We start from the raw sequence: 23,391 nt of genomic DNA, 5'->3' as shown, positions 1-23,391 counted from the left end.
AGGTGGACCCCAGCCGGTGGACTGTCAACTGGGATGGAGATATCTTGGCACATGGACTGTAGATTAATGAGCATGAGACACATTAAAAGTTGGGTTTTACTTTTGGCAAGTAGGATATTCTAGAATTTGGATACATGTTTGTGGAGAGCAGTGTTCTGGGCTGAATTCTCTGCTATAGAAAGTGGTTGAGGCCAAAACATTGATTGTTTTCAAGAACGCATTAGATATGGTTGTGTGGACTAAAGGCATATGGAGAGAAAGCAGGAATAGGGTACTGAATTGGATGATCATATTGAATGGAAGAGCAGCATCTAAGGACTGAACAGCCCACTGTCCTATTTTCTATGATGCAGTTCATGCCTGGTGAAATTGGTGTATAAGGTATTGAGATAGATCGATTGTAAAAGTTCCAGCAGGAAATGAACGGTTTAGAGATGAGGCTGGTGAGAGATACCATAGTGTTATAATCATAGAGTTGTATAGCATGGTAAGATACTCTCCGGTCCAGTCTGTCCATGCTGACCAGATATCACCAGTCATTTTAGTCCCATAACCCTCTAAACCCTTCCTATCATGTACCGATCCAGATGCCTTTTAAATATTGTAATTGTACTCGCCTCCACCATTTCCTCTGCCAGCTCATTCCATATATGCACCACCCTCTGCATGAAAATGTTGCATCTTAGTTTCATTTTATACCTTTCCCCTCTCACCTTAAACCTTTGCCTTCTAGTTTTGGATTTGCTTACCCTAGGAAAAAGACCCTTTCACTCTCTCCATGCCATCCATAATTCTATAAACTTCTATAAGGTCACCCCTCAGCCTCTGACACTCAAGGGAAAATAGCTCCAGGCTGTTCAGCCTCCCTGTATGGCTCAAGCCCTCCAACCCTGCCAACATCCTTGTTAATCTGTTCTGAACCCTTTCAAGTTAGTTCAACAACTTTCCAATAGCAGGGAGGCTAGAATTGAGCACAGTATTCCAAAAGTGACACAACCAGTGTCCTGTACAGTAGCAACATGACCTCCTAACTCCTGTACTCAATGCACTGACTACTAAAAGCAAGTGTGCCAAATGCTGCCTTCACTACTGTCTGTGTTTCCACCTTCAAGAAATTACAAATGTGCACCCCAAGGTCTCTGTTTAGCAACATTCCCCAGGACCTTACCATTAAATATCTACGTCCTGTCCTAATTTGCCTTAGCAAAATGCAACATCTCACATTTATCTAAATTAAACTCCATCTGCCCCTCCTTGGACCATCGGCCTATCTGATCAAGATCTCGTACTCTGAGATAACCTTTTCCATGTACGTTCCCTAATCAATCCGTGCCTTTCCAAATGCATGTAGGTCCTATCCCTCAGAATCCGCCCAACAACTTAACCACTACTGATTCGCTGGCTACAGTTCCTTGGATCTAAAAGTTAAGGTTCTAAATTGATGTAAAGTTAATTTTGATGGTAGTAGGCAAGAACGTTCAAATGTTGGTTGGGAGTGACTAATCACAGGCAAAAAGAGCAGTTAGAAATTGGGTGGCCTTCAAAAATGAGAAGTCCAGAGGCAGTATTCCTATTATTGTGAAGGGTAAGACTGGTAGGTGTAGGGAATACTGGATGACTAGAGAAATTGAGACGATCCTCAAGAAAAAGGAGGCAGCATATGATAGGAATGGACACCTCTGATCAATGAATCCCTTGAGTATAAGGGCAGCAGGAGTATATTCGAGAGAAATTAGGAGGGCAAAAAGGTGACATGAGATAGCTTTTGCAAATAGGTGAAGGAGAATCCAAGGAGATTCTACAAATTAAGTGAGAGCAAAAGAGTAACTAGGGAGAGGATAGGGCCTCTTAAAGATCAACAAGGCCATCTATGTGTGGAACCACAGGAGACAGCTAAGATACTAAATAAGCATTTTGCATCAGTATTTACTGAGGAGAAGGATATGGAAGCTAGAGAACTTGAAGAACTAAGTAGTATCCCAGAACTTTGTGGGAAACTAGGGACATGATTGCCAGTCCTTTGCTGTGATAGCAGTGGACAAAGCGTTGGAAGCTTGGAGGGTGGTGAATGTGCCATTGTTTAAGAAAGATGGTAAAGAAAAGCCAGGGAACTAAAGACCAGTGAGCCTGATATCAGTGGTGGGTAAATTGTCAGAGGGGATTCTGAGAGACAGGGTCTATTTGGTCCGCACGCTCCAACTAACCCCACCTCCTGGTTGCCGGCTATTTCAACTCCTCCCACTTCTTCAACGACATGTCCATCCTGGGCCACTTCCACCGTTAAAATAAGACCATACATAAACTGGAGGAATGACACCTCATCTTCCACCTCAGGAGCTTGCAATCTTATGGCCTCAACATTGAATTCACCAGTTTCCAAATCCTGCCCCCCACCCGTGCACGCATGCGCTCGCGCACACATCTTTCCAGGTTCAGCCCTCCATTTCCACTCTGCCCCCTTGACCCAATCTAACCTGTCCATCTTCCTTCCCACCTATCTGCTCCACCCTTCCCACTGACCAATCCCATTCACCTCTTACCTGCATTTACTTATCGCCATCCTACCTACATTTTCTCCAGCCCCACCCCCTTCCTCTATTTATTCCTTAGTCCCCATGCTCCTCTCCAGACCTGATGAAGAGTGCTGCCCGAAATGTCGACTGTCCTGCACTTATGCTGCTTCACCTGCTGTGCTTTTTCCAGCTCCACACTTTATCGATTCTGACTTTTCAGCATCTGCAGTCCTCACTACCACCTCATGTGTTTGGAAAGGCAAGGACTGATGAGGGATAGTCAACATGGCTTTGTGACGGATGAGGTATAGACCTGAACACATGCTTTTTTAAAAAAAACAATTCATTAATGGGATGTGGAAGTCACTAGCAAAGCCAGCATTTATTCCACCTCGAAATGCATTTAGAAGCTGATGAGCTGTTGCCTTGAACTGATGCTGTTTCTGTGAAGTATTATGTCTTGAATGCTGTTTGTATTAAGTTCCAGGATTATGATCCAACGAACATGAAGGAACAGTGATATTATTCTAAGTCAGGATGTGTTTATAACATTGATGAGATGTTGAACATGTGGTTTTTCCCATGTGTCTGCTTGCTTCTATCATGAGTACAGTTGTGGGTTTCAAAGCTGTGTCCATGCCTTATTGTATATAGTTGTGGCCTGCATCATTGTCTGAAGAGTTGTGATCAGAACTAAGTAGTTAATTTTTAGTGAATATTGCCACTTCTGAACTTAAGATGGAAGTGAGGTCAATGAAGCATTCAAAGTTGGGTTAACTTGGCTTGGGACCCTACCTTAATGAGATCTTGAATTCGAATTTCACTGGTGCTAAGATAATTATCCACCAAGAATCATAATCCACGATCTCTCAATGCCTTGCGGCAACTTGAAGAGTTTGCACAGGCTGCAAGCAAGTCTAGCCTGTTTAAAGAACTGCTAGTGTGTAGCCATGCTAGAAATAGTTTATGGTTAAAAAAAAATGGTATGTTGACTGCAAACGTTTTCCATTACACTCAGTTTGACTCCAGCTGGTGGAGAACTTTCCTCATTTCTTTTAACTTCAGTTTTGCTAAGGCCATATTCCATCAAATTTTGCCTTGATTTCAAGGGCCGTCCGTCTCATTTCACTTAAAGTTCCTCGTTGACGGTAATTTTTTGTGAAGTTGGATAGGGAGTCTTATATGCTATTCAGTTGATAGAGGTGTTATGGCAGAAATGTGTGGTGCTGAAAAAACACAGCAGGTCAAGCAGGAGAGTTGACATTTCGGGAATGAGCCCTTTATGAGGAATGTTTTACGGCCACATCTAATCCTGTCATCCTCCCATGTCCAATCGTGCACATACTTAACTGGTATCAGCCTCAGGCGACTGACTGTGTGGAGTTTGCACATTCTCCCCGTGTCTGCGTGGATTTCCTCCGGGTGCTCCGGTTTCCTCCCACAGTCCAAAGATGAGCAGGTCAGGTGAATTGGCCATGCTAAATTGCCTGTAGTGTTAGGTAAGGGGTAGATGTGTAGGGGTATGGATGGGTTGCGCTTCGGCGGGTCGGTGTGGACTTGTTGGGCCGAAGGGCCTGTTTCCACACTGTAAGTAATCTAATCTAATCTAATCTAATCTAATCTAAACTCAATGATAGCTGCTCATTTCACTGACCGAGAAGCATGCATCTAATAGTACCTTTTGCGTGAATGGATGTCTTATTTGGCCATTCTGTGCTAAGTGCAAGCTTAATCTGGGCGTTTGCTTAAGCACAGTAATACTTGTAATTCCGCGAAGTAAAGCAGGAAACCTGTCATAGTGAACTGGCCTTTTCTATTTCTGGCATTACATCAGCGAAGTTTTATCATCGAAGGTCTCCATGCAAGCCTTTCTTGGATGTGCTGGCTTCAAAATGCTGTTAGCTGGAAATGTGTTGCTGGAAAAGCGCAGCAGGTCAGGCAGCATCCAGGGAACAGGAGAATCGACGTTTCGGGCATAAGCCCTTCTTCAGGAAGAAGGGCTTATGCCCGAAACGTCGATTCTCCTGTTCCCTGGATGCTGCCTGACCTGCTGCGCTTTTCCAGCAACACATTTCCACCTCTGATCTCCAGCATCTGCAGTCCTCACTTTCTCCTCAAAATGCTGTTAGACCTGCTCTGGGATTCCTTGGAGGATGATGAATAAGAGTGAGTTCTAATGGACCATCTGGAGCTGTAGCTTGGTGGGTTAAAGTACTTGCCTACTAAATAGGGTGATGAGTTGGAATGGATTCTTATGGGCTGGTTGGCGTTGTGACTTTGTTCTAAAATGCCTGTATCAAATTTCAGTGAGTGCCTTTCTCCAATCCGCTAAACCAAAGTGTTCAATTAAACTGTTTGGGACAGCATGGGAATAGACGTGCCACTACTTTCACTTTAGGGCTGTTGTAATGCAGTGGTAGTGTCTGCGTTCAAGCCTCATTTATCCCAGACATTTTGTAACATTTCAATCAACCTGTTCAAGTATCTACATGTGACTACACTTAAAAAGTACTTGGTTGGCTGTAGCTGTTGGTTGTGAAATGCACTATATAATTATAAGTCTGTCTTGTTTAAAAGCTGACCAGTATTTGCTCCTTCTATATGTGACATCCACTGGCCTGTATTTGGCATTACCTCAGTGGTGTGACTTGAGAATTAGAGTAAGCATGTAGTGGTTTATGGTACTTAACTTCAACTTAATTATTCCTTGGTGCATGTTACAGGGGTCCATTACATGACACATTAGGTTGTACCATATCAAGGTGTTAGAGAAGCCATTGAATCGACTGAATACTGGAATTGGAGTTAGTTACAGCTGTTTGAACCTGCAGCTAGTATGGTAGTGTTTGTAAGGTGCAATAGTTCATTAATGCTTCTTGTTTAGAAATACTTAGTATTATGATATCAGCTCATGATGTAAGTGCAGCAAGTTTTTCGTTGTCTTCAATTTCTTTTGCTTTGCTTTGGTCTGTTTGTAAAAAAATTTGTGATCAAGTTAACTAAACAAAATTATGTTCAGCTTTCATTAGTAGGTTTTAATTGAGCAAAGAAAGAAAAATGTTTCTCTTTACTTAAACTGCAGAGTGAAAGTGGAGTTCTTTTATGGATTGCTGCTGGAGTACTGACCATGTACAGGCTTGGGGAAGGATGGTTTATGGGGTCAGGGAATTCATGAGTGGGGACAGCCTTCTTTTAAAAGTTTTCTACATTTCCTCAGTCTGCAAGATGGTGCAATGTTGCAGTTGATACTTCCACATGATCTAATGGTCTACATACCAGAGTGTTACATTGATTTCCAAAATTCCATAGATGCTCGAATGATTCCTACAGATTGGTAGCTTGCAAATATTACCCCACAAAGCAGTGAGGGTTTAAAAAACAGGTACTGCAGAACGATGAGTCTTATATCCATAATAAAGAAAATGCTTCAAGCTAAAAGATGCAATAAGTAGTCACTTGGATAAAAATGATCTGATTGTGCATAGTCACCATTTGACAGTGGAAAATTGTTTGACAGACTTAGTTTTTGAGGGTGCTGCCAACGCAATTGGTAAAGAGACATTTTGTATTTGGATTTTGAGCTTTTGATATGGTCCCCCCACTGCAGGTGAGTCAGCAAAATCAAAACATGTGAAGTAGGAGGTATTGGCTTGGTTATCAGGATGAGTGAGCTGACAGAAAACAGGAATAAGTGGACCATTCTGACATTGTCAAACTGGCTAATGGAATACTGTAAGGAGCAGTACTTGTCCCCACTGTTCATTAATCTCTGTCCTGAAAGGCATCTTGTGTCCCATGGTCCTAAACACTCCAGCCAGGAGAAACATTTCACCTATATCTACTGTCTATCCCTGTAAGTACTTTGCTGATTTCAATGAAATCACCTCTCATTCTTCCAAACTCTAGAGAATACAGGACTATTTGCCCAATATCCCTGCATAGTACAGTCTCACCATCCCAGGAACAAGTCTGGTGAACCTTTGTTGCATTCCTTCTATGGTAATAATACTTGAAAATAAACCAAAATTGCACAGAATACTCCCAAGTGGAATCTAACTAAGTTCCAAGCAACACTTCCACTACTCCTGTACATATTCTTGTTAAAAAAGGTTGACATTCCATTAGCCTTGCTAATACCTGATTGTACCTCCATGTCTGCTTTCAGTGGCTTGCTGACTAAGACACCCAAGTCCCATTTCACACGTGCAACTTCCAATCTCTTCTGGAAATCTCATTTTTCCATGTTATATTCCATCTGCTGCATACTTGCCCAAACACTCAGTCTGTCAAAATCCTCCTGAAAATGTTTTATGTCTTCCTCAGAACACACATTCCTGAAGAAATATTGAATCCCCACATCCAAGCTTTGATGTATATTTTGAGCAGACAAACATCTGCACTGCTATCACGTTGCTTGATCTATAGGCGAGTATGAATAACAGTTTCTTTTGTCTTCTAGTTTCAGGCAGCATATCATGATTATGTTCATTGCTTGGCCGATGGCATGGATCATGCAGTTCTTGACATAGAGTTCTTTCAGATTCCTCAATACATCTTTTTCCATCTGAAATGATATGCCTCCATACACTAAGTGCCTAGGTAGATTGCGAATTAGTCTCTGAAACCATTAAGGAGAGGATTTTTGAGCTCAACCCTGCAGATTCCAGAGTTAAGTGTGGTGTGCTGGAAAAGCACAGTAGGGCAGTCAGCATGCGAGGAGCAAGAGAATTGACACTCACCAACAAACCCCACCACCCTGTGGCTTAACACTTCAACTCTCCCTCCCACTTCGTCAAGGACATGCAGGTCCTGGGCTATCACCAAACCCTTACCAGCCTACGCCTGGAGGAAGAACACCTCATATTCCTCCTGGGACCCTGCAACCACACTGGATCAATGTGGATATCAAGTTTCCTTATTTCCCCTCCCCCCACATTATGCCAGTCCCAAGTCTCCAACTCGGCACTGCCCTCCTGACCTGTTCATCACCTTTCCCATCTATCCTCTCCACCCTCCCCTCTGACCTATCACCTTCATCTAAGTATTGTTTTCTCAGCTACCTTCCCCACCAGCCTCAGCTCCTCCTTCACCCCCCGCCGCCGCCGGCCCACAAGCCTCATTCCTCATGAAGGCTTATGCCCAATACGTCAATTCTCCTGCTCCTCAGGGTGCTGCCTGACCTGCTGTGCTCTTCCAGCACCACACTCTCAACACTGATCTCCAGCATTTGCAGTCCTCACTTTCTCCCTGCAGTTCCCAGGTGTTGCCTGAACAATTAAAGCACCACGGACTGAATCTGCTGTTGCCTTGTGATTACATTGATTAATTAGGATTAGAAATGTGACATTATTAACATTTGAATTATTTTTTTGTACTCAGAAAGTAGCAGCCAAGTTCCTGTATCATGGTACATACCTGCCTAATGGTTGCCTGCATAACCAATTTGAGGAACCTCAAGCAGGGTTGTAGGCACAACACCCGAGATGGGAATTACAGGAAAGCTATAGGGCTAACTGCTTATCTTCAATCTCCAAACAATGAAAATATTTTCATTACAAGAATTGTTTGAAGTAGTGACACTAATGTAAATTATAACATTATTAAAACAGCCTAACCACTTGCAAAAATGTCTCCTTTCACATCAGTATTTGGCAGTGTAATTGAAGCTGTCTTAGATTTTCTTAATTGTTGATGTAGGGTTATCCTTTTCATTCTTTTGTTAGCCCTATGGCTTTCCTATAATTCCCATCTAGCGTGTTGTGCATACAATCCTGCTTGAGGTTCCTCATAAATTGGCTGTACAGGCAACCATTGAGCAGGTATGTGCCATGTTACAGGAACTTGGCTACTACTTCAACTATGAGAAGCCTTGTCTAGAGCTAAAGCAAGTGAAATATCTATTGAGATGTTGTTTACCTTTCGAAGTAAATGCCTTTGATAACTAATACAAAGTAACCATTATGCTTCTAAAATAGTAATATGGTGATCTTAAAAAAAAAAAATTATGCTCTTTTGTCAAGAAATACTCATCTTGTTTTATAGATAAATTGCAGTAGATGCCAAAGCGATTGTGGTTTATTCTGGAGCCAAATCTCTGTATTTTTAATAGTAAACTAGTCAATAAATTGCAGGTTACTTGACGTAGACCTGATAGAAGAGGAATGGATACAATGGTAGTTGGAGTCTTTTTCCCAGGATAGAAATGTCAGTTACAGGAGCACATAGATTTAAGGTAAAAAGAGAATAGTTTGAAGGAGATGTAAAAGGCAAGTTTTTCACACAGGTGGTAAGTGCCTGGAATGCACTTCCAGAAGATGTGGTGGAAGCAGATACAATAGCAGCGCTTAAGAGGCATTTTGACAGATCAATGAATAGATAAGGAATAGAGGGATACGGATTATGTAGAGGCAAAAGGTTTTTAGTTTTGAAAAGCTTCGTGTGTTGCACAGGTTTGATGGGCTAGAGGGGTCTTTTCCTGTGCTGTACTGTTCTTTGGTCTTTTAGATATTTACAGAAGAACAGCGTCTAGACTGCCATGTCTATGCTGGTTCTTTGCTCAATCAATCCAGAATTAGTTCCATATACTTACATCTTATTCTGACTCTAACTTTTTCAAGTAGTTGTTCACCCATCCAATGACTATAGCTAATCCCTGTGAAAACATTCCATGCTGCAACAGCTCTCGGGAGAAATAAATATCTCTATTGTTTCTATAACTTTGATTATTTAAAATTGTCATCGTCTTTACTTCACTAATGGAAATTGTGTTTAACCACTCCCTCAGGTCTTTCATACATTTAAAATAACTATATCTTCTCGTAGCATTCTCTGATCCAGTGCATATAATCCTAGTGCCTTAAATCTTTGTTTTCTCCCCGGTATAGTTCTGTTGCATCAATGCTGTAAGCACCTACTTACTTGATAGATTGTATAAATATCATTGTGTTATACAGGATGACCCCCGTATCGTTTCAGTTACCCTTTGTTTACCGCTGCCTGAACCTATTATAGGGAGCCTTCAGGAATCAGGGGCTGGGGGCTGCTGGGAAGCTAAATTTCCCATTTAACTGAATGGGTTCACTCCTAACTGTGGTTTCGAGCTGCCGCGTTAGGTTTTGCAATATATCCCCTGCGGGTACGGGAGACTACTGTACTACATGCATTTATATATAAAATCCTGAGCATTATTGGCTCTGTTTAAAAAATATAATTAACTATTGATATTTACAATTGTAGGGAATTTGAATGTTTACAGATCTTGCCCCACATTGTATTCCTGTTGTATATGCTTCCATTCCTTTTGTTTGTTCCTGGAGCCAATTACTTCACATTAAATTCTTTCTGCCAACCCAAATGTGTCCGGTCCTGAACCCATTTTGCATCAGTGTTTGATTTGCTGTCTTACAAAACTTCTATATACGTCAGCAAATTATGTTCTTGCACAAAATTTGGGGAAGTCCATTTAAATTCCGCAGTTCATGCACACCCTGATAACCCTAATTCTTTGTTTCATGCTCATTAACATATGTTTTTTAAAAATCTCTCATTGACCAAGAGTACACTGGCATGGCCATCTTATTGTTGATGATGCCCAATTACCCTTGAAAGGCAAATGTTAGATATCTTGAATTGCTACAGTCCAACTGCTGTAGATTACCCTGAGTGCTTTTGTGAAGAGTTGTGTGATTTTGATCCACAACTGTGTAATTCTGGGATCTCGGAAGATGGCAGAGATGGATTAGCCATTTGGCACTTGTGGCTAAAATTGATTGTAAATGTTAATTTTGTCTTTTACGCCAATGTACTGGATTCCCTCATTATTGAAGATGTGAATATTTGTAGAACAGCCTTCTCCATTGATTAGTTGCTTCATGATTAGTTGCTTAATCATTCACCATTTACAGTTGAATGCAGAACTTTATTCCGATCTTTTGGTTGTGGGATCACGAGGCACAGTCCTTTTTGTACTGTTGCCTATGGTGTAGCTTTACCATATTAGCATCTAATTTTTAGAACACCAGTGTTTCTCCTGGCATGCTCTGTTGTCCTACTTATGAACTAGGGTTTATCAGACCATGAGGTTACAGATTGTTTGAATATAATTCTGTTGCTGCTAAATGGCCCATAGTGCCTCGTAAATTGTTCGATCTGTTCCAAATCAATCTATTTAACATGGTGTCCTCAGTATGAAAATGGGACTTCTATTCCATTGAAAACCATGGGGTGGTCAGTCTTCCCAATACCGTTGTGGGCAAGATACATTTGCAACAGAAAAATAGATAATAGTGAAGTCAAGGAGGCTTTTCCCTCTTTATATTCTATGGTGCAATGTTTATAGAATGCACCTAATTATTTGAGATATTTTGTCAAGTGCCAATTGAAAATCCAAGGATACTAAATTTGCAGTAGCCTTAGTGTACCAGGGCCATGTCATTATCTACTGGAAACCATTTATCTAATAAGACCATTTCAGGAAAATTCAAGATGTTGTCATATTGAAAGATATTGGGGTTGTGTATTCTGTTGCTAAAGACAGTTGAGTTGAAGTCTGACAGTCTTGTTTTGAAAAAGTTAAATAAATTCAACTCCATTTACTTCATGATCTAATAAGAAAATGTGTGTTGCTTTAGTTGAAAAAGGTAGTATGTATTGGACCAGTAGAGGACAGCAGGCTGCAGACACTGGCTCCCAGTCTCTGCTGTGTTAGTTTATTTATGCTGAGTGACATTAGAGCCACTAATTTGGACTCCGGCCAGGAGATGGATATTTGATATTTTCTCCTAATACCAAAGCACTCCTAATATCTCTCGGGAGTTTTTGCTGAAAAGTATGTGCTGTGATGTTCCCTCCTGACTGAAAATCTTGCCCATGTGAAGAAAAGCCAGAAGATTATTACAAAAGAGAGTGACCAATACTTGTGGATCTATACATCTGCATTAGTTAGGACGGGAGAGTAAATTAGATGAAAAAGAAAATGCTTCTAACTCAGTCTGTCCTAATACTTTAAGTAGATGAATGTCATTTTATTTTATACTGAAATTTCACTCCAGTGCTACTTGGTCTCAAGTATCACAACAGAAGGGAGGGAGAAAAATCAGGATTTCAAATTTGCTGAAAGTCGCCTTGAGGTTTTTTAAAAATGTTATCAGTTTTGGTTTGGAGCTGTAAACTGAGAGTTGAAGGTGTCTTTTGGACTGTGAGTAGCAGCTTGTTTTTTTTTAAGGAGTGAACAAAAACTGATTTGTTTTTTATAAGGCCTGGCCTGAAAGTTAGTTATTGTTATAAATACTCTTGTTAATGCTTCAACTATGGAGAGGCCTTACACTTAAATAGATGGTACATGTTGAATGTCAATTGTAGCCTAATGGAGTTATGGTGCCAATCAGTTTAGCAAAGAGAATGAAAACAAACAGAAGCAAAGTAAAGAAGTAAAGTCTTTAAGTAAAGAAGAAAGGATGTGAAAGCTGCAGAACAGAGGTTTGGCTGCTCTTTAGTTATCTTCCCATTATCAACTTATTGAAAGTTCAGAGAATAGAATCTGTTATAAGTATTCAGTGAATATTGATCGAATCCTGCTAGAAGCTGTTTGCATGCATCAATGTCTTCTAAAAGCAAGGCAGGATCCAATACTGTGTACCTGTGAGATTATGGATTGCAGAGACTGTTTAAGTAAACTGGCCGATTACAACTCTTTTTTTTTTCCTTTTGATTTATTCCTTGTCTGTCTATGAGAGAGTGTGGGCTAGAATCAAAGAAATTTGTGTTTAAATTTTTGACATTGATTAGATTACCTTATTGCTCAACTTTGCTCTTCTAAAGCTACTGCATTATTAATAAATTGTTAACTCATTTGTTTAAGCTATAAACCTGATGTCTGGTATTGGTTATTCACTAAGTCTGATTGGGAACCATTGGGGTCAATTTTGAAGGTCATTGAATGTTTAATTTTACTACGTTGTGAATACAGGGCTAGGGGGACTGATTTGGTTTGGTTGTGTCTTTGTTATAATGGTAGAACTGATCATATTGCAAGAGATAATCCGAAACTTATAAAGGAGTAGGCAGGGTATAAATGTGTATTTCTAATGTTTAAATAGGCTTTCTTACATTTTCAGAGAATTTATTACGATAAGATATTCATTACATATTTATCAATATGTTTGACACTTTTTTTGGGGGTGGGGGTCAAGGGTCAAGAAGTACTGTGCTTCCCAGTCAGAATTGTGCTATTTTGAATGGCATAGAGAGCCTTATTGCTTATGCAATCAAAGACAGATGTGTCGAGTTCATGCATTGTGTTGGCCCTTGTGGATCTACCATAAGTGGAGTTGGAAAGTTGGGTTCGTGTTCGTGCACTACTCATTTGGCATTCTACTGATCATAGATGCTTTTTGATAACTTGGAGGTGCATGTATGCAGTAGCGTCATGTTTTCTGGAAGCTTTTAGTTATGCATTACATAGCTTAGAGTATCAGCGAGTGTTTAGTAGTCTTTGTTTGAAAATGATTGTGTCAGGCAATTTTTAATGGCCATTTACTGTTCCTAAAAGTGATCATGTTCTGGGAAATTGGGTTAGTTGATGGTAAGTCTGATCAACTCACTTGATATCGCTGTTTCCTTTCCTTTTAAGAAAGGATCATGTGCTAGTTTGCATATTGGAGTAGTTATTTATAAAGTGTTTGCTTGCCACTTACAGATGAATATATTAGCGGCAGTTCAGTTTTGAGAACTGACAATTCTGACAGTTTGGAGAACAATTCAGGAGAACTTCATTGCAATTGAGTGCAGGCGGAAAGCCTGTCTTTTCTGAGAGTGAATCAGGCTTTTGTTAATACCTGAAGAGAAGATGCACAAACAATTTTGTATCGACATTTTCTTCCTTCTGTAGTGCTATGCTGCAGAGTCGTAGGGGAGCAGGATTTTGCATTGAGAACAGGATCCAGGCTGGATCTTTGCCAGTTCTAAATGGACGTGTATTTTATTTTTGACATCAAATCAGATGTTCCCTTTTAATCAATCTTGACTACTATGCCTGATCTGTGCAGGAAGCCAGATTTTGTGGTGTACAATTCAGTCCAAAGAACTTGGTTATGACCATTGAATGTGAAAGGATCAGGTGTCTGTGTGGTTGTATTTTACTTACCCTTGTTCTATCCACACATGTTGAACTCAACAGTAAATGTTTTTCTACATGTTCTGTGAATGGAGGATAACTGAAACCTCAAATGTAATTTGAGAGCAATTCAGTTGAGATTCAGGCGACCTCAAAAATTTACATCTTGTGTTTTTAAGCAGTCATATGAGCATATTTCAATCCTTTCTCCTCATTCCCCAGAAGTTATTGCTATTAATTTTTGTCTCCTAACTTCTCACTTGACTTGGAAGTTGCTGACCTCCAGTAAATTAAACTGTACTTTTTATTTTGAACATTAGATCAGATGAAGATTCATTTATTTCTATTGTACTGTGGGCTGACACACCCAACACCCCAGAAAGCCTCTAGTGCATATAGCTTGAGATGGAGAATGCATTGCTGAACTTTTCCTCACTCAGTTTTTCTGTTTAATACAGTGGGCTACAGGTAGGAAGTTCTGTGCTTGCTTATAGATCAACTTTTACTTTTTATGTAAAAATTCTTGTCATTTTAAAAGTAGCCATTTTCAAGTACCCGTATGGTTTCAGTGAAAAGTGATTCCAAATGCTTGTGATCAAAGAAACTCCAGTGAACGTATACAAGGAACATGAACTTGGGTGTGGCAAGCAACTTGGAAGCAAATGGTCTGTTAACCTTTATCACAAAAGGATTGGAATACCAGAATGAGGATGGTTTGCTATTGTTGGAAGGCTTTGTCAAAATCACATTTGAAGTACTGTGTATAGTTATGGTCTCCAAATCCAATAAAGGATGTAGTTCTGAGAGGATGTACAGCGAAGAACAACCCTCACATCCCGAAAACCTGTGATGAGAGGCAGAGTAAATTGAACCTATATCTCCGGAATTTAGAACACTAAGAGATGATCTTATTAAAATCTGCAAGATTCTGAAGAGCCTTAATGGTATAAAACTGAGAGGTTGCCTCTTCAGCTAGTGAATTGAGAACTTTGGCGAAGTCTCAGGATAAGGGGTTGGTAAATTAGGACTGAGATGAGAAATGTCTTCTCTGAGAGTTGTGAATCTTTAGAATTCTCTATCCCACCTGTTGTACATGCTCCATACTTGAATATATTTAAGGCTGAGATCTTTTTGGTTTCTCAAGGAATATAGCGAATAAGTCTAAATGTACTTAAGGTAGAAGATCATTTGTGATTATGTTGAATAGTGAAGCAAACCCATGGGTGCACATGATCAAATACTGCTGTTTCTTATGTTTTTATGTTCACAAGCTACCTGGCAACAATTTTCTGTTAATTTTGAGGAAGCAATATAGGATGATAATTGTATTAGCATTTTAATGAACACCTTTTAAAAGTTTGTTTTCATGTGATTTTTATTGCATTTTGTTGACCTTTTAGATGGATTGGATTTAACCAGGCTGAGTCTAGAAACATAATTTGACCCATTGCAATATTTCCTAGTCCAGTATTAAAATGTGACATAAACTCTACTTAATGGTTCTAGAAGTCACAGTTGGCCAATTGCTTTATAACTGCATATGATTAAACCATTGTTTTGTGAATTAACTGTTGAAATCATTATAATTTTGTGATTCACATATTTAAATCGTCACTAAATGCTTTCTCAGCATACTACCTGTAATAGGCTGACATATAACTCAAGACTACCCAAACACAGTTAAGTTTTATGAGGACAGAGTTTGTAATTATTCTGCTTGGTGGTGTTCTAATAGACCCTGCAGGAAAGTTTCACAAATCGACCGATTTCATTTCCTGAAACTTTACTACTGATAACTCTGCCTAATATTCTTATCTTTTCATTTATCAGTTTAGCTGCTAAGGGAAGCTTGAAATGACGGAATATAAGCTGGTAGTGGTCGGAGCTGGTGGTGTAGGAAAGAGTGCCTTGACGATCCAGTTGATTCAGAACCACTTTGTGGATGAATATGATCCAACAATTGAGGTAAATGGGCTCATTCCATGAGTTGGCTATGGGGTAATGCTGAAAGTAATATAGTAATTTAGGCAGACTTTTATTTATGATTTGGGTTGTAAATGATACTGTATTCTTTGTTCAATTTTTAAAAAATTCCAGCTTTATTAATTCCAAAAAATGTTATACATTTCCAAAAGAACAAAAAAGAATCCTCCTCTGACTGTAAACAATTTTCAGATTCACTACCTTTTGTTTTCGATCTTGATATGTGCAACCTAGCATTTTGTTAACGTTTTAGTTTCAGCCTTGGCTCCATGCTTGAACTCTTGTGTCAGTCATAAAGTTGCAAGTCTAAGTCCATCTCCTGAGACTTCACAAAATTCAAATTGAAATTTACACAGTATTAGGAGTGTTCAAAGTTGGTGAGAAGATTCGTAGCTCGGGTGCTCGTTGTTGTGGTTCTATTCGCCGAGCTGGGAATTTGTGTTGCAGACGTTTCGTCCCCTGTCTAGGTGACATCCTCAGTGCTTGGGAGCCTCCTGTGAAGCGCTTCTGTGATCTTTCCTCCGGCATTTGTAATGGTTTGAATCTGCCGCTTCCGGTTGTCAGTTCCAGCTGTCCGTTGCAGTGGCCGTTATATTGGGTCCAGATCGATGTGCTTATTGGTTGAATCTGTGGATGAGTGCCATGCCTCTAGGAATTTCCTGGCTGTTCCCTGTTTGGCTTGTCCTATAATAGTAGTGTTGTCCCAGTCGAATTCATGTTGCTTGTCATCTGCGTGTGTGGCTACTAAGGATAGCTGCATTTTGAAAGGTGTTGACTTTCAGATTAGATGTGGCATTTTCACTTTTTGACATAAAAGGTAGCATTTTGGCGATAGAATTCTCTCTGGGTGGATTGGCCAATTATTATGTTCCAACTATTTTAATAAAACAGATTGTCTAATCTTTCACACATTATTGTTTTATGAAGATTTCTATTTGCAGATTGCTTAGCTTCTTGATGTTGTTATGGTGACTAAAATATTTGGCTATAAAGTCACTGATAAAATATAGGAAATGCATGCAGTAAGATTTCAAAAATAGATATCTAATTTCTCCCATGCTGAGCCTAAAATACTATCATTAAAATATACCCACTTTTGCGAGAGGAGGGGAGGATTTACAAGGATGTTGCCAGGGTTGGAGGATTTGAGCTATAGGGAGAGGTTGAATACTCTGGGGGTGTTTTCCTTTGAGCATCGAAGGCTGAGGGGGTGACCTTATTGAGGTTTATAAAATCATGAGGGGCATGGATAGGATAAATAGACAAAGTCTTTTCCTTGGGATGGGAGGATCTAGAACTAGAGGGCATAGGTTTAGGGTGAGAGGGGAAAGATGTAAAAGAGCCCTAAGGGGCACCTTTTTCACGCAGGGGGTAGTACGTGTATGGAATAAGCTGCTAGAGGAAGTGTTGGAGGCTAGTACAATTGCAACATTTAAAATGCATCTGGATGGGTATATGAATAGGAAGGGTTTGGAGGGATATGGGCCGGTTGCTGGCAGGTGGGATGAGGTTAGGTTGGGATATCTGGTCGGCATGGACAGGTTGGACCAAAGTGTCTATTTCCATGCTGTACACCATATGACTCTAAGCCACTGTGGTGTTCACTCTATACATAATGTCAGATGTATGGATATTTGCTGATAGTTACATAATGTTCAGCACCACTTGTAACTCTTTGGATAATGAAACAGTCAATATCTGAATGCAGCGGATCTAGACAGTACCCAGGTTTGAGCTGACAAGTGGTAGTAGTGTTCACCCTTACAAGTGCCATATAATGGCCAGCAAGAGCGAATCTAACCATTGAATGTTAAGGGACAATGGCATGACCATCAATGAATTCCTCGTTCTCAGTCTGAGAGTTACAATTGACCAAATATTGATCTGAGACCAGCCTTCTAAATACAATAGCTTCAAGAAGAGCTCATAGGCTAGGAATTCTGAAATGTGTAACTCCGCCTCCAAAGCCTGCCAATAAGAAATGAGTCCTCTACAAGGCACATGTCAGAAATGTGATGGAATACTCTCCACTTGTCTGGATGACTGTACAATGCTCGAAGCTTGATGATATTCGTGACAAAGTAGCCATTTGTTTAGCACTACATCCACAAGCATTCAATTCCTGTACCACTGCTCAGTAGGAGCAGTATGTACTATCTACAAAATCTTCAGAAATTTACCAAAACTCCCTTGACACATCTCCAGAGAGGAAGTGATGGCCTAATGTATTGTCACCAGACTGTTAATTCAGAAATCCAGGAAATGTTTTGAGGACCATGGTTGAATTCTGCCATCCCAGATGGTGAAGTTGAATTCAGTAAAAATCTGGAATTGAGCATCTAATTTTAAACATGAAGCAGTCTTTGGGAATATATCTATGTAGTTCAGTAAAGTCCTCTGGGGAAGGAAGTTGCCATCCTTATTGGTCTGACCTGTATGCAACTCTAGACCCACAGCAATGGCTAATCAATGCTGGTCCCCTGAGTGATCCACACATCCTATGAGTGAATGGAAAAGAAAAATTGCACTGGGGATGCCAGTCTGAAGTTTTGTGCTTTTGAAGTAATATTTGAACCAAGCCTTCTGACTCAAGTGAGGAGTCCAGCCACTGAATCACAGTGAACATCCCGATGTAATTAGTGTTACCTTCATGTCCAAATAGATCCCTCCGCTGTGTTCAGTTTGATTTATTTGATAATTTCATTGAAGGCTTTTGATAACATTAGTGAAGTATAACATGTCTGCAAATTCACTGCCTGGTTAACTTTTAAGTGTTTACAGTCATCATAATCTTCTGTCTGTAGACATAATCTTCTTCCTATTATTGATTTAAGGTCGGTTGGTCTTTCTGAAGAACCATGACATCATCATCTCTCTGTACTTGCATAAAACCTGTAAAACGTCTTTGTCCAGTTCTGATGGAATGTCTTAAACTGAAACATCAATTCTGTTGGCCTCTCCATAGATGCTACTGGACCTGTTGACTTTTCGCAGCGTTTTGTTCTACAGTTGAATATAAGATTATTGTGTGTAGATGAGACTGTTTTTGCACCGTTTGTGAGCTCAGTTTTTCTTCAATTTGATTGTAATTCCATCCAGTATTATTTTTCACTATCGATCCTGATTATAAACTAACTCTTGAGTCCTGAAGAAGGGTCACTGGACCCAAAATGTTGACTTTGTTTTCACTCTCTAAAGATGCTGCCTGACTTGCTGAGATTCTCCTTCAGTTTGTTCTGTTAAATCTTTATTGTTGACCATTAAATGATCTCTTAGCTTCCAGTAGTTTATTGACTGCAGAGGCACGGTCACTAAGTGGTTAGCACTGCTGCCTCACAGCGCCAGGGACCCAGGTTCGATTCCAGCTTTCGGCGACTGTCTGTGTGGAGTTTGCACATTCTCCGTGTCTGCATGGGTTTCCTCCGGGTGCTCCGGTTTCCTCCCACAGTCCAAAGGTGTGCAGGTCAGGTGAATTGGCCGTTCTAAATTGTCTGTAGTTTTAGGTGCATTATTCAGAGGGAAATTGATCTGGATGGGTTACTCTTCAGAGGGTCAGTGCGGACTTGTTGGGTTGAAGGGCCTGTTTCCATACTGTAAGGAATCTAATCATTTATTGTTTAGAACCAGGATTGTACTACATATTTCCTTGTTGGACTTAGAAGAAATGGCTTTGAAGAGTCCACAGTGGTTCTGTAAATTGTTTGTAATAAGTCAAACTTTCAAATAATTCCACAAAAAGAATTTTAATGGGTACACTTGCATGAATTTGAAATTGTTTCAAAAAAACAATAGAAGGGAGGTTCATACATTGTGCACTTGCTGGTGGACTATCCATATGACAATGTCATCGCTTAGTATTGTATTCAGTAGAAGCAATAGGATTTTCAAGATTCTTCCATGATGTTTTTTGTCTTGTCTGTGTCATTTTGTCCTTCCAGATTTGTCCATGTCTTTGCCATCTAATCCATCTTTCAAATTCAGGAATACAGTTCATACAAGTATATATAAATTAAATATTTTGATTCTTGATTATGCAGTTAGATATTTAGTAAATGTAATCTTTTCAAAGTTAATTATTGTCTGTTTCTCCCCTCAGGATTCCTATAGGAAGCAGGTAGTGATTGATGGTGAAACGTGTTTATTAGACATTCTGGATACGGCAGGTCAAGAAGAATATAGCGCTATGAGGGATCAGTACATGAGGACAGGAGAAGGATTCCTCTGTGTATTTGCCATAAATAATAATAAATCTTTTGCAGATGTTCACTTGTACAGGTAGGTTTCTCTATTCCTTCACCTTTCTGTTGTTTTTGAGAGATTGACAGCCAGGGCCATGTGAATTTGCTTCAGTTTTTCGTCAATTGCAGATGTGTCAGTAAACACATCTCGTGAATCTTTCCTTTTAGACTGAGATGTGTAAATTTTAGATGTACTGGTTAGGAAGTTGAGGTCCCTGAACCTAATTTGTTATATTCTAGGATTCTAATATATTAGGAAATTTCCATGGCCCTACCATGGAAAGTTTCTGTTGAGTGAGAGTATGTACTAGACATGGTAATTGGATGTGTGTAGTGGTGGTGTCCATGGATTTTAAGAAAATCTTTAATAAAGTACCACACAGGAGACTAATGAAGATAACGGGGTGGGGAATTAAGTGGAAACAAGAATACAATTTACTTAGAAGGAAAAAGGGCTGAGTAGCTATAATCCTTCCCTTTTTGTTCTTTTCCCTGCTGTGTGAACCTCCACATGTAGAAGTTGATGTGTTCACACACCAGTTAGCATGCACAGGACCTCTGAGCAGCTGCATAGCTGTGCAGCTTAGAGAGAACATTAGTATGTAGGACAGCAGAGAAGTTTTTGAAGTAGGAAGTCGAAAGGTCCTATACTGTTAGCTATGTATATCTGTGACTTGGAAACAAGTCTGGATGCATTTGGTAAAATAGTAACCTATGGTTGACTCTAGAATATTAACATACATTTCTGAGGCTACTATCAAGAAATGAATCACAAAGTGACAGATTAATTTATTGCTTGTAAATGAAATGCATTTAGTTTTTTTTTTAGAAAAAAGTAATACAACTCTACTCTGCACTAAAATAGGCTTTAGAGAAGGTATATCTGGGATTCTGTTAATGCAAAGAAAGACCTGAACGCAAGCATTTTTCATTACATTAGGTAGAAGCAGATTGTTTGAGAGGTTAAGTCTGAACTAAAGGTCCAGAGGCTGTATATTGAAGAGAAAGTTTAAAAAGCTGGATGAAGGTTAAATGTTAGTTGGATAAATATAGTTAAGAATGACGTGGTCGAGGTGACTTGGTCTAAATGGAATTTCCCATGTTTCAGTTACTGTGACTAGATTAAAATATTTTGCTTTAATACAATAAATTAAATGCTGAATCTGACTAAAAAAAGTCCTCTGTTGTGATTGATCTTCTAACTTACCCACACCAGACCCTTGAGATAAGATGAGAAGCAGATGTATTTTAACTTACCACCGCTAACCAGCTTGGGTAATTAATTTGTCCTGAGAAAGGAAAAATGTTGAAATTTCATTGTATAATCAGTTACAAGCAGCTGAAGGTTAATGCAGTACTGACTCATGCCTGTTGTGTTTTATCAGGAGCATGTTAGGATATATCTATGGAGTTAAATCTCAAACTGTGGCTTCAATGTCATTGTAACTCCATACATAGAGGGAAGGGATGAATGAATCAAATAAATGCTCTCCTTTTCCTCCCGGCCATTCTTCCTCTTCCTTGACCCAGAAGCATTCTCATAACCTGACCCTTTATCATTTTATAGTTGCATTCACATCCAACTTCAGGTCTGTAAGTGTCCCGTTTCCTGCATTTTTGACATAGCCTCCACTCTCATGCTCAACTACTCCATTTAGCGTAAACCCTGATATTGTTACAGGTTTCTTCTTTGCAGACTCTTTCTTTATTGTCAGAACTGTTGCTATTGCTTTGTGTGTATTTTTGTTGGGAAGAAGACATTTGACCCATTGCGACGTTGCATCGTTACCTTATGTCCAAGCTGCTCTTTCTATCTCAAGTTCTCATTTGTGACTGCCACCAGCTTTGTGGATCACTTAATCTGGCTTCTATTCTGCCCACACTGCTGTTATTGCTGTGGTCAAAATCAGCTTTGTAAATGACCACGGTTCTTCAATAGTTTCTTCCAGTTTTATACAGTTACATTTAATGTTCTTCACTATTGCATGCTTCTACCTTTCCATTGCTTACAACCTGTAACTTAATACTCATCTATGTTTGATTTAGAGCTGTTTTAGCCCAGTGTACTAAAATGTGACTGTGCAGTATCTCCTGATCTCTGACTGAACTTCCATCATGTTTCCTAATCAAATCCTTCTCTGTTATTTTTCCTTATAGTTTCATTACAGCAAAGGCTGCTGTGAACAGTCACTTCAGCAAAGGCTGTTGGTCTACTGTTGAAACTGTTACTAAATTGTTTAAACTATTGCAATGAAAGAGATATGCTTTTAGGCATATAATTTGGCTTGAGTCTAATTTGATGTAAGATATAGTGGAATCTTTTTGTGGTGGACAGTGGTTTTACTGTGTATAGTCAAGGATAAGAATTGTTTATTCAGACTTAAGTATCAAGATGAAAATGATTTTCTTTCAGAGAACAGATTAAACGAGTAAAGGATTCTGAAGATGTTCCCATGGTGTTGGTAGGGAACAAATGTGATCTACCTGCCCGGACAGTGGATACGAAACAAGCACAGGAGCTAGCTAGGAGTTATGGAATACCTTTCATAGAAACCTCAGCAAAAACGAGACAGGTAAGATATATTGGAGAGTGCTGGGAAAAGAAACTGAATGCTAAAGTCACAGGTGAACAAATTTATTTTGATTCTCAGTTTTTGTTTTAGTTAAGATCAAGTTGAAATGGTAGCATCGTAATTCGTGCAGCACAGAGAGAGGTTATTCACCCATCAAGTCTTTGTGGGTTCTTTCGTAAAACAGTCTAGGTAATGTCAAGGCTTCTTTTGACAACTTGATTGATTTAAATCTGAATAAATTAAAGCTTGCAAAAAGAGAATGAAGCTGAAGAATTAATGGAAAAACAAGGAAATTGCAGAGCCTTTGAACAGGTATTTTGTTTGTCCTCACAGTAGATAATGCTCTCCAAGAATACTTACTTTTCCTTCTTGATATTCTACTAACTTGAAACAATACTGCTATCAGTACTGGAAATTTAATGGGGCAAAATATTGACAAATAGAGTCATAGAGATGTACAGCATGGAAACAGACCCTTTGGTCCAACCTGTCCAAGCCGACCAGATATCCCAACCCAATCTAGTCCCACCTGCCAGCACCCGGCCCGTATCCCTCCAAACCCTTCCTATTCATATACCCATCCAAATGCCTCTTAAATGTTGCAATTGTACCTGCCTCCACCACATCCTGTGGCAGCTCATTCCATACACGTACCACCCTCTGCGTGAAAAGGTTGCCCCTTGGGTCTCTTTTATATCTTTCCCCTCTCACCCTAATCCTATGCCGTCTCATTCTGGACTCTCCAATCCCAGGGAAAAGACTTTGTCTATTTATCCTATCCATGCCCCTCATAATTTTGTAGACCTCTATAAGGTCACCCCTCAGCCTCCGACGCTCCAGGGAAAACAACCCCAGACTATTCAGCCTCTCCCTGTAGCTCAAATCCTCCAAGCCTGGCAACATCCTTGTAAATCTTTTCTGAACCCTTTCAAGTTTCACAACATCTTTCCGATAGGAAGGAGACCAGAATG

General features: G+C 39.7%; 1 protein-coding gene across 2 annotated transcripts in view; it reads left to right on the top strand.

The window, feature by feature from the left end:
* Positions 1 to 23,391, top strand: part of nras (NRAS proto-oncogene, GTPase) — a 64,374-nt gene that overhangs the window by 7,561 nt on the left and 33,422 nt on the right. Inside the window, exons 1-4 of one of the 2 annotated variants that reach the window (XM_043717002.1) lie at positions 21 to 88; positions 15,457 to 15,591; positions 19,706 to 19,884; positions 22,261 to 22,420. In XM_043717002.1, coding sequence (XP_043572937.1) covers positions 15,481 to 15,591; positions 19,706 to 19,884; positions 22,261 to 22,420 — 450 coding nt within the window. In that variant the 5' untranslated portion in view covers positions 21 to 88; positions 15,457 to 15,480. Of the gene's footprint in view, positions 1 to 20; positions 89 to 15,456; positions 15,592 to 19,705; positions 19,885 to 22,260; positions 22,421 to 23,391 lie in introns of those variants that run through there. The other variant, XM_043717003.1, reaches the window with a different exon arrangement.

This window comes from Chiloscyllium plagiosum, chromosome 26 (assembly GCF_004010195.1).
Source record: "Chiloscyllium plagiosum isolate BGI_BamShark_2017 chromosome 26, ASM401019v2, whole genome shotgun sequence".
Taxonomy (NCBI): domain Eukaryota; kingdom Metazoa; phylum Chordata; class Chondrichthyes; order Orectolobiformes; family Hemiscylliidae; genus Chiloscyllium; species Chiloscyllium plagiosum.
The sequence above is the reverse complement of the archived record's forward strand: the minus strand, read 5'-3'. Positions and strand labels throughout refer to the sequence as shown.